Genomic DNA, 16925 nt, shown 5'->3' with positions numbered 1-16925 from the left:
ATTATAAGGCAGAATCTTTGCATTGGTTTTACCTTCGGGGCCTGCGCATTATACTTGTTGAGAAGGTTCTGAACCCTGTCTGCGTAGTCGGGATAGACAGCTTTCAGGTTTTCTACCTGAAAAAGCAGAGAGGGCAAATTAAAAGAGTAGTTTACCTTCTACACAGGGGTGAAAGTGGGCCAGAACAGTCAGGAACGCAGTTCCGTAATAAGATTCAAGGCCAGAACGCAGTTCCGTTATAAGATTCAGGGCTGGAATGCTGTTCTGGTACACGGTGCTTTGATTCCGAAAATATGACAGCAACTATATGTTAAAAAAAAAAAAAAAAATGCCAAGCTGCCATACATGCATTTCATCTCCAAGAAGAAAACAATCTACCAACATCCGATTTACATACACAAGTGTTAACAACAAGCGTGATAAAACGCTTAAGTAGCGTCATCCGTTTCCACCAATATTTTATTTTTTTTTATTTTATTTTCCACTGACGGCATGGAGGTTTCTCCAGCTGCTGCAGTTATTAGAGTCTGACGATGATGAGTCACGTCAATGTGCGAATGCACGCAGCAAAGCAAAATGCCTGGACTCATTTATCCGTTCAATTGGCTGACATACTGACATGTGATCAGCAGAGATAGTTAGCTCTGGTTGGTTCAAATGTGCATGTTTTCTGGAACAGGAAAAAAAAATGTTGCTGAATGCCACAAAAAAAGGGCAATGCAACATAAAATGGATCAAATCTTTAAGAGCAACGAAAGAGTTAAGGGGGCTTATCATATTTAGTTTTATTTGCTCTGATGGGGAGGTTCAAAACATCTTAGCTGTCAATGTGCACTTTGGACTTATATTTGTTCATTTATGTAAGGCTACTTATTCATTTCCTTATGATTTAAAAAAAGTTTGCGCGATCTTCAAAATATATTCCATTTCACTCTGCATAATATAAGTCATTAGTAGTTTTTTTTTCTGAATGTATGTTACTTATATCTTTACTTCTTTTTTGTTTTAATAATAAAGGTTTACATTTATTTCAATTTCAATATACATCCTATGTTCTTAACTCTTTCACTCCCAGCCATTTTCACCAGAGCAAGGCCGTTCGCTCCCGGCCGTTTTTTCTGGATTTTGACTGATTTTGCAAGGTCCACAGAAAATTCTGTTCTATTGCTATATAAACTTTGAACCCCACCAAAAGAAAGATTGGACTCTCTTCTTTCAGCAGAAAAAAAAGTAAGTTCGTATCTTTTTCCATTCTTTAGAAATCAGCATTAGAAAATAGCTTAGTTTGAGCAATTTTCCAATTTCTGATGAAAAAACGGAGAAAATGAGCTTTTTGTAAACGCATACATTTCAAACATAACTTTGACTTTAACAAAGCTATTTTTTGCATTAGTTACACCCCAAACATCTGAATAATGTTTTCCTTTTACAAAATACTATGAACAACCAGACAAATAGAGCTTTAGATAGAATAGTAACAATTTATTCACACACGACGACTGAGAGATGACGGTTTGTCGCCGAGATGACGCCGTTGTCGCCACGTCAGCTGTGTAAACTTTTCCCTCATCGTTGTCTGTCTCACAAAAATGGATTATTTTTGCATTTCTGCGGGGTCTGCTAGGCGAGCCGCTCCACGGGGGGGTTTCACTCGTTTTGCACGATCGTCCAGCGCCTGGTGTCCCAGGCGTCCTCTCGTTGTTTTGTCCGGACGGAGCGCCGCCTGGGCTCAATCCGCCAGCGCTTTGACAATGCTGGCCGGCCGTTCACTGCTGTTGAATCGGCTTGTCTAGTCTTCCAAAATGCGTTACTGCCCTCCAGTGGCCAGTTTTATTGCTTTAAAATTGGTTTGGAGCGTTTTTCTTTGTTTCTCAGATACAGCCGAAGCTATATATGCTTCTTATTAAAAAAAACGCAAAAGACGTATAAATACGGTTGCGGGACAGTTGAGCATTTAAAAATAAAACGTATTTATACGGTTCCGGGAGCAAATGAGTTAAGTAGTTAAAATTGAGATTTGGCATTTAGTATGTGAGGAAAGGAGGGAAGATAAAAATTAGATAGAGGTTGGGGTTATTGCTGTTTTTGTTCACTTTTATTTTGCAAATCATTGAAAAAATACAATTTTGAATAAAAATCTGTTTTTGTATGTGTTATAGAAATAACTGTGCTAAAACAGTTTTTTCTGCATTTCAGTAGTTTAAGAGGATTGACCCCTGCCCCCCCTCAAAAAAATGAAAGAAAAAAAAAAAGAATATAATTTCTGGCTCCGTGGCGACCTTCACGTCAGGGAGTTCCGGCAAGAAATTCTAGCCACTTTCACCCCTGCTTTTACAAAATACGATCTCTGAACACTGAACAATGTTTATTCCATGATAACATTAGAAAATGACATTTTCAAAAATTTTCACCCAGTTAAACAGTTTGCCTTTTACTTCAGAATCTGTATTCCAGTGTTCACCAAATCTGCACCTCAATGCCATCTATCCTGTCGTGTTTTCTATGGCTCTCTCCCCTAACACACCTGAATCAAATGATGTCATCAGCAACCTCTCTAAAAGCCTGATAATGATCCCGATTATTTGATTCAGGTGTGTTCGAGGAGGGAGACATGGAAGACACGACAGGAAAAGTGGCTCCGAGGTACGGATTTAGTGAACCTTGCTCTATTCCAACTTGTTTTGCTTAGCCAGGTCCCACTAGTGTGCACCTACCATTCGCTTCTGGATGAAGAGCTGCGCCCCCTTCAGGGCGCCCGCCATGTTCTGACAGAGCCTCTGACGCTCATCGTCATTGAGCACCTGAGTGTAGAAGTCACGGACCTGCCAAAGGAGGGCACACAAGTTATTACCGTAGTAACCTAAGTACAGAGTGTGAGTACTTTTACCATAATGTTACCTGGGTGACGTTATCTTCATCTTCGCTGTTGTAACGTGCCACATCGGTGGACACCTTAAACCGTGATTCCACAAACTGAGGCTGAGTCTCCGGTGCGCTGAAGCTGTTAGGAAAGTAGTTTGGGGCACCACCTGGAAGACAGAGGGAAATAATAAAATACAGTATTCATTTCTGGCTGGCAATGAAGCAAGAACATTTTTTAGGAACAAAGGACATCTGCTGGACATTAAGGAGTAACACATGCATAAGAATTACGAAAGCATGTTTGAAAGTAGGGCTAAATTAATGAGGAACTAAGACAACAAAAGAATATTTTCAGAACTCAATGGCAATGTATTAAAGACCAACCATTTATTGATTTGCTACATTTATGTCTGATGTACCCCCCCAAAAAAAAAAAAACTCAGGTGGCAACAGTTCATAAGACATTTTAATACGCTTGTTCTGTCCCCTTTAAATATGACGTTATTCAGGTAGATTGACTGGAAACAGGACAATTTGTGTTTCTTTGAAGTTAACTTGACTACCTCCACTTTTTCTACATTTGGATGTTTTGTAAAGCTGTAACACAAACACAAGTAAAACTATGAGTAAACTGATACACATTTTGAACTTTAAAACACTTAATACCAAACAAATGGAGTTTAAATATCAAATTAGTCAAATTGATATGAAAACATTTAGCTCAAACTAACCTAATTTAGCATAGCAAAAATTCGCTTTCTTAAATGTTATAAAGGCTACCCCCCCCCCCCCCCCCATTCTCTTAACAAATCGTTCAAACACATATTTATTCCCCCTCAAAACTGCTAAATATTACCAATGCATATACAAACTTATAGCTGGATTCAGCCACGTAAGAGGAGTTATGTTATATTCACTGTTGCCACCAGAGGGCAGTGTATCCTGCCAAATCATTAAAACTAAATACAGTGGTACCTTTACATACGAAGTTAATTCGTTCCAGGACCGTTTGTAAGTCGAAATAGTCGTATGTCGAGCAGGATTTTCCCAAAAGAATATATTATAATTCCATTAATTTTTTTCCACAGTCCAAAAACCTACACTAATTCCTTAATAAATACTGATGGTACTATTACAAATGGCAATTACACATAGCAATACATATAATAAATAAAAATCAATAATATAATAACAATTCCTGTAATAATGTAATGAATTGGGTTCTAATATGACGTACGTGTTTTGTGTGCTGTACCCAGGGCTGTCAACAGACCTGCAGGGGCCCGGGGACAACAGACCATTACAGCTCCCCACCCGACCCCTGCCACTGGCTTGTCACGACACAATACAGAATACTTTTAACGCTTTGCAAGCAATGACAGAGTAAATTTTCAAATTATTTGAGATGGACAGTTAAATTTAACAGACCGTAATGTGCTGTGACACAATATAAACAATTTCCATCTATTGTCCCATGTAGGCTACATTTCAGTACAACTGAGAGTGCTATGCCTGCCTGCTAAGCAACAAAACTGACTGTGGGCTGCCTGACAGCTCCCTGTCTCTCCCTGACAGGCTCCTCTGCTGTTCCGCTGCTGCTCGTTTGTGCTGTTTCGGTGATGGATTCGTATTAGCGTTTGCTATAAAACACAGTGGGTTGCAAACCCAAGATAAATCCGGTCGCTGGACCCAAGTCTGTTCAGCCTTACGCACCTGCTCCCCACATACTAACATCAATCCCTGATCTCCCGTCACCTTGTCTTTCTTCGGCTCAATGCGGGCAGCATGTCTTGTCAAACCACAGTTCAAAACATTCAGTGTTAGCGGCGGTTGTTCACTTACCTACATCACTGTCCACAGCCAACTCTAGCCCTAATTCTCTGGCTTCTTGTCCCCCTTTTAAAAACTTCATCATTTTTCTCGTTCACCTCTATGATCTTCATCTATTTTTCTTTTTTGTTTTCTTTTCGGTGCACCCGATTTATGACGACTCCCCATTTTTCTTTTCTTTTCGGTGCACTCGATTTATGACGACTCCCCATGTTTAAAGTTTATAAAAATGACAGATTTTAATTTCCCGCTTTAGGGCACGTACGTAGTAGCCTTGAATGTGCCAGAGCGGGGTCAAACTATTCTCTGCTAAGACAGAGGGGGTGGGGGGGGTGTTGTGCAAATAAAAGGAAAAAAATATATATTTGAAATATTTAATATGTTAAAGTTTTTAAGTACAGTGGGGAGAACAAATATTTGATACACTGCCAATGGGGGCAATGTATCAAATACTTGTTCTCCCCACTGTATATATCGAGTAGAACATATTTAATCAGACAATGATTTAAATAAAAAAGAAATATGTGAATGTAAAGTAAAATAAATAAAGGGTCATTCAGGGGTCCCAATGGTCCTGAGGCCCAGGACAACATACCCGGTTGTCCCCCCCCCCCCCCGTCGACGGGCTTGACTGTACCTGAACGCAGGGCGTGGCTGATGTGCCAGAGTAAGAAAGGTTTAGCTGAGATTTTACGTTCTTTTTCAACGTTCTGTTGTTGCTGGTGTCAACTGCAGCAGACAGTAGGCGTGTTGTGTTGCACAAGTTCTGAAATAAATTATCTAAAACCTGACAAAGCTGGAGATCTCTTTGGCGATGGTACCACAATAATAAGTGTTAACTTAACTTATAAACATTGGCGAACGGAGGTCGGAGGATTTGTCGAGCCATTTCACGGATGTGCCCAACACGTTCATATTTTTCTATCATTTCCATCTTCATCATCACCTTCAAAATACTCCATGCCCTGGCCCCTCCCTAACTTTGCGATCTTCTCCGTCTAAACAATCCAACCCGTTCACTTCGCTCTACCACTATTCCTCCCCTCTCCGTCCCCTGTGTCCGCCTCTCCACCTTTGGTTCCAGAGTTTTTAGTAATTGCGCCCCCCAGCTCTGGAACTCCCTACCCCCTGATCTCCGCAGCATATCTACTCTATCTCTTCTCAAATCTAGACTGAAAACACACCTGTTCACTCTTTCTTACCCACCATAACCCCTTGCTGTCATATTTTTACTTCTTTTTATTGTGCTTTTAATTTTTTATCCTTTTAATAACTTTTTATCGTACTGTGATTCCATGTCTCTTGTGAAGCGTCTGTGTGTTTGAAAAGTGCTCTAGAAATAAAATGTATTATTATTATTATCTTCATTTCAATGGTAAGAGTCACCTTTTTCCCTTTTTCACCACCTGCAATAACCTTTTTGGAACCTGTGTTGGTTTCTCTCACAAGAAAATCTGCCGTGCGTCTGTCTTGCGGCTAAACAAAGAAACTGCGGCGCTGTCATAAATTGTCGTATTTCGAGCACGTAGTCGGATGTAGAAACAAATGGCGTGTCAAATTTTATGTCGGATGTCGAAAAGATCGGGTGTCGAGATACCACTGTACATGTAATCCGTGGGTTACGAACAAGTTCCGTTCCTACACTGGCGACATAACACAGATTTCCGCGTAAATCGACATGAACCCTTTAAGCCCCCTAAATCTCAAAATCACTATAAAAAAACATGTATTATATGTCATATTAATAAAATTAGGTAAAAAATGGCGACAAAATGGCGGACGAGACACTGTTATGCACTTTAAAAAAAAACTGGAGATAAAATGGTGGACGAGACTCTGGCGTCAAAAAGTTGAAATCACATAAGTCGGGTATTTCATAACCCAGGGACTACTAGTACAACACTTTGAAAACAAACCATTACAACGCCATTCTAATTAAACAACTCTTCTAAGCAGCTAATTAAATTTGTAGCTTTTTTTTCCCCTAATCAAATTACTCGATTTAAATTGATTAATCGTTGCAGCATTAGCACAAGGCCTGACCTTGGTTGTCGAACATGCACATTGGGCCGTCTCGTTGGTAGTTGGCCACACGGGTCCGGAAGGGGCAGTTGACAGGGATCTGCAGGTAGTTGGCACCCAGCCGGTGCCGGTGTGTATCTGGGTAGGAAAAGAGGCGACCCTGATGGTAGGGAGAGAAGTGGCCATGAAATCCATAAATGAACCATGAATCATATGTCGCCATATTAGATATGGAAAATTGAGCATTGTCTTCTATTGTCCTCTACCTGCAGCATCTTGTCAGGACTGGCCTCAATGCCTGGCGGCATGTTGCTGGGGTCGAATGCCAGCTGCTCCACCTCGGCAAAGTAGTTGAGCGGGTTCCTGTTCAGGACCATTTTGCCCACAGGGATCAGCGGGAATTCTTTATGGGACCAAACCTGAAGAGAGAGAGTGTTTTTAATCTTTTAAAAATGTGTTTGTTTACAGATGAGTTATGCTAGTGAGCTACAGTATTTCCTTTGGGAAGTAAACGAAGTGTTGAGTGTCATGGAATACATGTTTGACTTTGGAGATTCCACTGCATTATTATTTTTTTCTTTCTCCATCATTTAAGGCTGACCGAATGCGGCCTAAATACATTATGTTTACGTTTTTTCTCCGATTTCACTTCATGACTTTTTAAATGGAAAATAATGAAAGATGAGGAAAACACTTTTTTGGATTTTAATTTGTTGTTGAATCTCGTTTAGTTCACTATGCTGTTTGTATGTTTGTGACTGACCGCTTGCTGAATAGCATAAAATAGCCTCCTGAAAGGTCTATTTTGAACACGTTTATACCTTGGTGAGGTCAAATGGGTTGAACCGGAACTTCTCAGCTTCCTCAAAGGTCATGACTTGAATGTAGAAAGTCCAGGATGGGAAATTGCCATTGGCGATGGCGTTGAACAAGTCACCGATGGCATAGTCTGGGTTGGAGGAAGCCAGGCGTTCCGCTTCCTCTACGGGCATATTCTTGATTCCCTGATCAGTCTGAAATGCGACACGTTAACACTATCCCTTATCAAGCTTTATGGAAAATTGACTTTAATAATAGTTTGCATGCAAAGTGTTTAGCTACTTCTAGAGGCATATAATGACCTTGAAATGGAATTTGCAGTACACGGGCTCTCCGTCGGCATTGATCAGCTTAAAGGTGTGCGAGCCATAGCCATTCATGTGGCGGTACCCGTCTGGCAAACCTCGATCGCTGAACAGGAAGGACACCTACATATTTAAATGAATTAACAAAGAAAAATACATTTCCTTGTTAATGTTTTTTTTGTTTTGTAATGCATGTTGGAAATAAATGCTCAGCCATTCAAACAATTTCACGTCTCATGCTGCATGTTGCTGACCTGATGCAGACTTTCGGGCCTTAGGCTCCAGAAGTCCCACACCATGTCCGGGTCCTTCATGTGCGTTTGAGGATTGCGCTTCTGTGAGTGTATGAAGGACGGGAACTGCAAGTGGGGGCAAAACATTAGTGGTCAACTCCTGTAGTTTTCTACTTGAATAGAACAATTACTTGGCACTGGTTGCAATGTTACGAATGCGCAGTGTTGTTAATGAATGCATTAGAATATAACGGCGTTACCAACGGCATTATTTTTTTTGTAGTGAGTAATCTAATCAATTACTTTTCTCATCTTTGAAACGCCGTTACCGTTACTGAGGAAGGAAAGGCGTGCGTTACTATGCGTTACTACATTGGCTGAATGACGTGTGAGAAGTCTGACAGACACACGGACTCACGGAGAGAGGAGAGCGGAAGTGTGGAGGAGGGAAGGGAGTTGTGACGCCTTTGCAAACGCGATGCTAGGAGGCCCCAATAATACCTGACTGTACCCGATAGCCTACAAACTATGCCCACATGATGCTACGGTAGATATCACATGTATATAGAACCAGATGCCAAATGACAGACTTGGCGGCGTTAGCACATGTATAGAGAACTGATGCGAAATGACATGCGTTAGTAAACAGCCGCCATCTTAAAGCAGTAGACTTCTCAGGAAGGCTCTGTTGTGGAGAACCTTCCTAGCGAACTTTTTTTTTTTTTTTTAATGTAAAATACTCCTAATTCGGCACAATCTTGAGTTGAATCTATCTTTAAATGATGAAACAGTTTTAAAACTTTCACATGTCGAAAGTAGACAGAGGGGAACTAATGCAATAACAGGAGCGATTTTAAAAACTTTTAACGGTTGATTCACAACATTCAATGACTTGCAAACATAGCAAAGGTTACTATCTAGTTATCGCAATATTCGCAATACCCCTAATGTCTAGTTAAGTTTAGGGTAAAGAATTGGGCTAGGGCCAATTGTCCCAAAAACCCTTTGAACTTCACATAGTATGACCTATGTTTTTTTGTTTTGTTTTTTAAATGAAAACAAAAAACAAACAAACAAACAAAAAAAAAACATGATAAGTAACACCAGTTACTTTGCCAAGAAACTAATTACCCCTACATTCAGGTAACTGAGTTACTAACGCAATTACTTTTTGGGAGAAGTAACTTGTAACTGTAATTAATTACTTTTTTAAAGTAAGATTAACAACACTATCCAGCAGTAGTTTCAACAAAGAGGGGTGGGTTGGGGGGAATCTTTTCTTTTTTTGCATATCAGTTGTGCAGCATAAAATAAGGTTGCAAACAAAACTTTAGTTTTACAAAGTTATACAAAAATTATTATTATTATTGTTATTATAGATATATATATACCATATTTTCCAGACAATAAATTATTCTGGAGTATAAATCGAACTTGAGAAATAATGTATCAGACAAAGAAAAAAAAAAAAAAAAAAAAAAAGTCTCCCCGGAGCATAAGTGAAATTTTTTGAGGAAAATGTACTGTATGTTGTCCGCTAAGTAGCTCAAACGTAGTCACTAGTATTACTTCAGCAACAAAAGAGCAGTTTAAATAAACAAGTTTAATAGTTTGGCATTATTGCAAACTGTAACAAATAACAGTACTGCTGCTATGGCTAACAAAAGCATGCTTAGCAAGCTACCTTTCACTAAATATCCCAAAATGCTTCTGTTTCATTCTCATGAGCTGAAATATAGCATTTCAACTCTTTAGTGTGGATGCCAATCCCAAGCGAAACCTCCTGCTCTTGCCCTGACTCACCAGCATGGAGTCCCTGATGAAAAAAATGGGTGTGTTATTGCCCGTCAGATCCCAGTTGCCCTCGTCCGTGTAAAACTTGACGGCGAAGCCTCGAGGGTCCCTCACTGTGTCCGCTGATCCGGATTCTCCCGCTGGAATACAATGGAATTAAGTAGACATTACATTGACATTAAGTAGAATGTAACTGAACAGATTGCAGATAATAAAAAGTGAACATGAGCATTCATGAACATCAGCTCTGGCAATGCACTTACCTACAGTAGAGAAGCGGACAGCAACGGGCGTCACTTTGCCGACGTGCTCAAAAACCTTGGCCTTGCAGTAACGGCGGATGTCGTGTGTCACCTCGAAGTAGCCAAACGCCCCTGTGTGAACCAAAATATTTTTTAATGGTTAATCCAAACATGAAAATGCCAATTTTGTCACAAACTTTACAAGACTACAACAATAATTTTTAAAATTGGTTTCTGTTGTTACGGTGACAAACACGAAACACGTTAGTAAGCTAGTTGGCAACAGCGTGACCTCACCCGCCCCTTTGGCGTGCACCACTCGTTCAGGGATGCGCTCGCGGTCGAAGTGCGCCATCTCGTCGGTGAAGACCACATCCTGGACCAGGAGGGGCCCCCTCGGCCCAGCTGTCTGCAGGTTTAGCTTGTCCCCGATGGGATGGCCGGCTCCTGTGGTCAGTTGATCTGGCTTCTGTTGCACAAAAAATTGAGGTTGAGTTTAACCCTTTTAGGGACAATTGTCCCTACAGTGGGCAGCTACTCAAAATTGACACTTAAAGCAACACTAGGTAGCTTTTCAGTTTTGGTCGATTTTAGCATCAGCTTAGTACAAAAGCAGTAGCGTTTTGTTTTAAGTCCTCATGCGTTTTCCATGAGGACCAGCGCACCCCCACACAGTGTCGTGAAATCATGATCTCCCAGTCACCTGCAGATGGATTAAACGACATTTCTGTTTCCAGCGGCTGTGTGAAGGATAAATAGTAATAAGGTAATGAATCCAGTTAAACAATAGCATATGACAGTTAGCAACCGTGTGGCTTAAGCCCGAGTTATGCTTCTGCGCTGTGGTGACGGCATCAATGAGCGTACGATAGTTCTGTGGCAAGGGAACGTGTTGCTCTGTAATTTACCGTCAAGCCACTAGAGGGGTGTGGCGTTGTGTTTGTACAGTTTCAGGGAACTCGATGACTCCCTCAAGTTTTCCTCCAGTTAGACAACAATGCCAACGGAGATGGAACGCTTGAATGAGGATCTTCAGCTCATAACATTGTACAACAAATGTTGATCCTACAAATGTTGAGGCACAGGCGACGCAGACGACAGTTACGGAGGTGGTCTGTCCGACTGTTGATGCCTTACAAAGATTGGCAGTCACATTACGAATTCTAGCATCTGGGGGGTGAAAGCCAGCAAGCTGTGGTGTCCAGCATTTTGTCCAATCTCTTTGCTGTTTTCTACAACCAGCCAGTGGGAAGCCATAGCAGACTATGGAACTTCCCAAACTGCGTTGGAAGCCTTGATGGTAAACACGTTATCATAAAAGCACCGAGGCACTCTCAATCAGTGATGATCTATCAACTGTGTGAACTGTCTGTTGTTGAAAATTAAACATCAAAACAACTATTTTGACACCAAACCTGTGCTTTATTCTTCATATACTTGAAATGTAAATAAGTCACAGACTCACAGCAAACATATTTACACAATAAATGATAATATGCACTAACCAAAAATACGACAAAGAGATAAAAAGCTGGCAGTTTTTGGCCGACTGTGTCACTGCTTCGTGTGCCATTCGCTTCCGAACACACACATACTCGTCTCGGAGGTTCTTCCATTTTTTTAATGCAATCGCTGACTAGAGCAGGGCGGTAAACCGAAAATTTACCGTCACCGAAATTCTTAACGATGACCGACGTAATTTTGACCATGTCGGTAAATTCGGTAAATTAATAAAACAAGAAAATATGGTCTTTTCATCCCGCTTTGATTCTGTGTTGTTCGTCTATGTTCATTCCCCTTTAAGAAAGCAGTGAATGTGCTTACGTAGGGAGTCACGTGATCATCAGGAAGCCAATCAAACAAAAGCCCGGTAAGCTAACGCTAGCAGCTAACGCTACAAGCAAAACGTGATGGAGTGTGGCTTAAGGGAGGTTCACCAAACTTTCAACCGACATTTAATAGACTCTTGGTGGCATCCAGACGGGCTTTCACCCGCTGTCCTCCTTTGTTCTCACGATTTCCGGAGATGGTGCTTTCAGTGCTTTCTACTGGTAGCCAGGCTAACGCTAGCTAGCGGCTAACGCTACAAATGAACGTTATGGAGTCGGATAGAGGCTCTAACCTTGTCGAAACGGCTGAACTTAATGAGTGGATTGGGCACGGACTGCTTCTAGCAATTACTATGTGGCGTTATTTTGTATCTGTCTGTGTGTGATTCCTCTGATAGCTTTTGTGATGGTAAAGAATTCCGCATAAAGTACAATCCAACGGCGAAACTTATAATGACCGAGAAATGCCCCCAGCTATTTTTATTGTGCGTGCATTTATTAAAAAAATGCACTGGGGGAAAAAAACCCTTAAACCATAAAGTAAACACTTGTATTTAATAATTATATCACAGCAGCCATTAACAATAAGTTGTCTTTTTGAAGTGTACTGTTCAAGCTGCAAGTCATTTGTGTTACAATTACATGTTTGCACAGGCATATTGATTTTGACAGTGTACATTGTTCAAGTCATACACGCCGTTATAAATGTTCATACTTTAATTCTTATTGCTTACAATACATTTTTATAAACTTAATGTTTAGACTGCATGTACAATTGTTAAATACAGTATATCAAATTGAATGCTGGTAAATAAATCAACAAGAAATAGTTAATCTGTATTTCATGCATTGATTCAGATTTTCAAATTATATAACAGTCCGCTTGGGCGAATTTATCGTCATCGAGATAAATCTGCTCAATTTATCGTGATACATGTTTAAGGCCATATCGCCCAGCCCTATCGCTGACCTCCAGCCCCGTATTTTCATCAATCGCCTTCCACGATTTGCTTGCCATTTGGCAATCTTTATGATGTCTCGACGAGACATTGTAGAGGTTGTCGTACTTGCGAACCTCTTCCATGATACTTTCGTCGGGTAAGTTCATTTTCACGTGTAGCATAACAGTGTTTGAAAATGGTGGTGATTTCGCGCTGAACCGGAAACAAGTCTGAGCGGACCAATCGGATTCCGAATGCGTGACATCACCACACGTTGACGTGACACCTAGTCAGGAATCTGTGGAGGTGCATGTCAGGCTATGGCGGAGGGTCGTAAATCGAGTCTGACTTGGCAGCATAGGTCTTCCGCAGAAGCATAAGATATAGATATAAAATAGATATAAAAGATAAGATATAAAAGGTGTCATTCCAACTAGTTGTCAATCGACATATAACAAATGTTATGAAAATATTTATGAAGGTTGAAAAATTACCTCGTGTTGTTTTCAAGGGAACCTCGGACTTGTAGGCCCTAACAAGCCACAATTGTTCTCTTTCACTAAAATATTTTATTAGAAACACATAAAATATTGCCACTGATTTAAAAATCTATAATATTTAGTACAGGTTTTGACCTACAGAGGGCACCATATTTTATGCTCGCAATAGACGCTTGGGGTGATGACGTAAGTTTGTCACTGGACGAACACTACCGGGTTACTGCAATTCCTTATACGCGGCGAGATGTCCAACACATGCATACATCGGTTAAAGGCAGCGAGTACTTACTATTTGTTTTTATTGAGTCTTTTATTACCTTTTTATTGCCTCAGAACACTTTTTGCATGCGTTTCTCTCTCATACTTTTAAGCATTGTGTTTTCTTGTGGTAGCTGCAAAGCAGATTGTTGATCTATTGACCACATTAGTCACGGAGCATATTTAAACCACCCTTATTTAATATTACTACCTTTAAGTATTTTCTTAAGGTATCTTTAGTATGTTCTGTCTGTATGCATCTAAACAAAACAAGCTGAAAGCGCACAGTAGTATTTTGACTGTCAAATTCGCCTCTTGGAGGACGTTTCACCGGTGTAGCACATAGTAGCAGTTTTTTTCCCTACTCTCGTCACGTCATCCTGTCTTTCCTGTTCATTTTAATTTTACTGCTCGTTTTCTGAAATATCGACAGTGGTGTCATAATCATTAATGTTCCTCTCAGGTTTAAATTGAATAGGGTGAACAGATGACATTTTTTATGTTGCTGGTCATACTCTGGAAGCACGGCAGCGTAACCATGTGACGTCACCGCCCTGCGACGTCAACAACAATGGTGACTTACAAGTTAAACTAATTTTACAAATTGTATAAAAACGAAAACATCAAGAGGGGTTTTAATATCAAATTATTTTAACTTAAAATAACGTTCACCTTTTTGGAACTACAAGTGTTTCTATCCATGGAGCCCTTTAAAAGCTTGAACCCTTTATAGGCAAGTGACTATTTTTGGTCATTAAAAAAAATGTACGTGTACGTGTGATACACCATTGGAAAGCTTAAATCTCAATTTTCTGGGGGAAGAAAAATTTGGAACAGCAGTGCATTTAAAAAAATAAATAAAAAATTTAAACAGCAATACTCTAATTGCAGGTGAGAGCACGCGAGAGCATAATTAAAGACGCCATGATTTTAACGAGATATTATCAATTATTGTTTCGATCCAAAAACTCCATGTAGCATGTATCATTGAGTGTCACGACACAGATATGGCCACAGCGGAATTTTTTGGGGGATATTACGGGTGAAACATGGTAATATCACAAGGGTCGTGATGCAGAAATCGCAGACATCAAGGAGTGGTTGAGATTTCCATTTTTATATATGTACCCTTTTAAACATTTTTTTTTTCAATTTTCCTTTGTTTGGATCGATTATTTATCATCGAAAATATTGGGGAAAATGCGACGGCAATGAAAAAAATACAATTAAGCAATGGTTATGAGGTACATATCCGTGACTTTTTTACAGACGCTAATTTTTTCATTGTGACGGAATTTGTCTTAAAGTTTAAAATATGCGAGTGATCTAAACTAAATATTAGTCATCAATGAATGATTCTAAGCTAAAAATGGCACACATTTCAAATGATAAATACGATTACTTCCCTTCTCTTTATGGCCAGGTTGAAACAGAAGCGGTTGCGCGACGTCTGTAAAAGGGGTTGTCCAGGGTAAAACGGACAAATTAAAAATAGTTCGGGGACTTAACGCGCCACGAATCTGCTATGGCAGCATATAGACATATTGTTCGATCAAACACAACAAATATTTTTGCTTAAAATACAGCAGTTTATTTTAAACAGGGGTGCAAGAGCAGAAACTGCTTTTCAGCCTTGTCTGTTTTCCGCCATACATATTTTAATTTATGAATTATTGTATTTTTTGGATTACTATTATATAATTATATTTATTAATTATTACAATGCTAATTAAATACCAAATTAATAAAAATGAAAATTAATTAGCACAAATACTTTGTAGGTTTTCTTGCATAGTATTTAACACATTGCCTGCCATCGACAAGGATAGACGTCCAATTCATTTAAACTAGGAAGACTGGCCCTGAATGCGCAACATTCAGTGCCATTGATGGCGCTCGACGTCCCACCCAGTTTGACTTGAGGGGCGATTAAACATTCAGACCTTGCGCTTTTGATAAGAACTGCACAGCTCGACTTTGTGAGTAAACCTGCTGCAAGTCAAAAACAATTGGCCGTTTGCTCCATTTATATAATGATCAAGGTTGGAGTCCAGCCATAATAATACCTGTGGTCTGGATTATGACCTCTTTGTGGGTCGCTCTACTACTTTACCTCTCGCCTTAAAATTGGTCTTTAATTTTGTGTGTTTTAAAATCTCGAAGAAAAACAAGCTACAATGCATACATATGACAACTAAATACAAAATAGTCAAATTTTACTAACATTGCAGTGTTTGCATTCAATTCTGTACTAGCCTGCTTACTAGCGTTGTATCAGTTAGCCCAGTAACCTCACATGACCTCTCACCTATATCAAGCCCGTACGAACCTGAGTGTTTCTATTTTGCTTCCATGTCTTCATTTGATCCGTTGCTTTGTCTCTGCTGTCTGCCATGTTGACAAGAGAACGCCAAATGTTTTAAAAATGACACAAGTACCGTACTGTTATGTTACGTTTTCACCCAGGCTTGATTTATATTATTTTGCTTCCGGACTTTGCTCGATATTGCTCCGCCCACTCTGCCGTTCTCTCTTCCTATTGGCTGTCGTGCAGGACGCTGACCCACTTTTAGCCCAAAAAAAACAAAAAACAAACAGCTAGCCAAATATGGCAAAATAATGTTACATAACCACAACTTGGGTGACTGAATAACTGATAAATGACTAGACTCAATCGAACCGTTGTCTTGAATCTCAAAATGAATAAACTTTGCCAGTCATTGGGTTATATATTTAAGATATATTTTATTTTGGCTTTCCTTAATTGCCTAAACTTACAGCTGATCACAATTTGACACTTAAGACCTTTAGCGCTTTATAGCGTATGGTACTGTGCTTTCGTCATAAAAAAAAATAAGTGTTTTCTTAAATTATTAATCATTATTGTATTTTTAAATGTTTTTTTTTTAAAATAATAAATACTTTTATGAATTAATACAATGTTAATCAAAGCTAAATGAAGAAATTAATAAATGAATAAAGACAGATATAGACTACACTCTGGGTATGGGCCCAAGTAACACTCTAAAGTACATTTTTTGGGGGGTTTTGACGGTGATGGATGTCAAACCAAATACGATTTTAAAAATTGCACTCTAAAAGAGCAATAGCTATGAATGCTTGCAAGAAAGCTAGACAAGTGTTTTGAGCTACTTTTTCAATAACTTTTTGAACTATATTCATATGTACTAATTCTTCTAAATGATAATTTTTTTTAAAAATGGTTGAACCTAAAGCAGGTTATAAATTGGATTGAAGTTACATTGTTAAACAGCATTAACACAATGGAT

At 39.5% G+C, this 16925-nt stretch overlaps 1 protein-coding gene across 1 annotated transcript in view; it reads right to left on the bottom strand.

The window, feature by feature from the left end:
- The window catches only part of cat (catalase), a 32708-nt gene extending 16569 nt beyond the window's left edge, over positions 1 to 16139 (bottom strand). Inside the window, exons 1-12 of the mRNA XM_057836609.1 lie at positions 15965 to 16139; positions 10405 to 10576; positions 10129 to 10239; positions 9875 to 10005; positions 8093 to 8197; positions 7836 to 7961; positions 7536 to 7727; positions 6981 to 7133; positions 6736 to 6874; positions 2899 to 3029; positions 2715 to 2822; positions 33 to 116 (exon numbers count right to left, since the gene is read on the bottom strand). Of these exons, the coding sequence (XP_057692592.1) occupies positions 33 to 116; positions 2715 to 2822; positions 2899 to 3029; positions 6736 to 6874; positions 6981 to 7133; positions 7536 to 7727; positions 7836 to 7961; positions 8093 to 8197; positions 9875 to 10005; positions 10129 to 10239; positions 10405 to 10576; positions 15965 to 16030 (1518 nt within the window). The 5' untranslated portion in view covers positions 16031 to 16139. The remainder of the gene's footprint in view (positions 1 to 32; positions 117 to 2714; positions 2823 to 2898; positions 3030 to 6735; positions 6875 to 6980; positions 7134 to 7535; positions 7728 to 7835; positions 7962 to 8092; positions 8198 to 9874; positions 10006 to 10128; positions 10240 to 10404; positions 10577 to 15964) is intronic.
- Positions 16140 to 16925: the final 786 nt, after the last annotated feature.

This window comes from Corythoichthys intestinalis, chromosome 5, assembly GCF_030265065.1.
Source record: "Corythoichthys intestinalis isolate RoL2023-P3 chromosome 5, ASM3026506v1, whole genome shotgun sequence".
Taxonomy (NCBI): domain Eukaryota; kingdom Metazoa; phylum Chordata; class Actinopteri; order Syngnathiformes; family Syngnathidae; genus Corythoichthys; species Corythoichthys intestinalis.
Note: the sequence above shows the minus strand (reverse complement) of the source record. Positions and strands in the feature narration are given on the sequence as shown.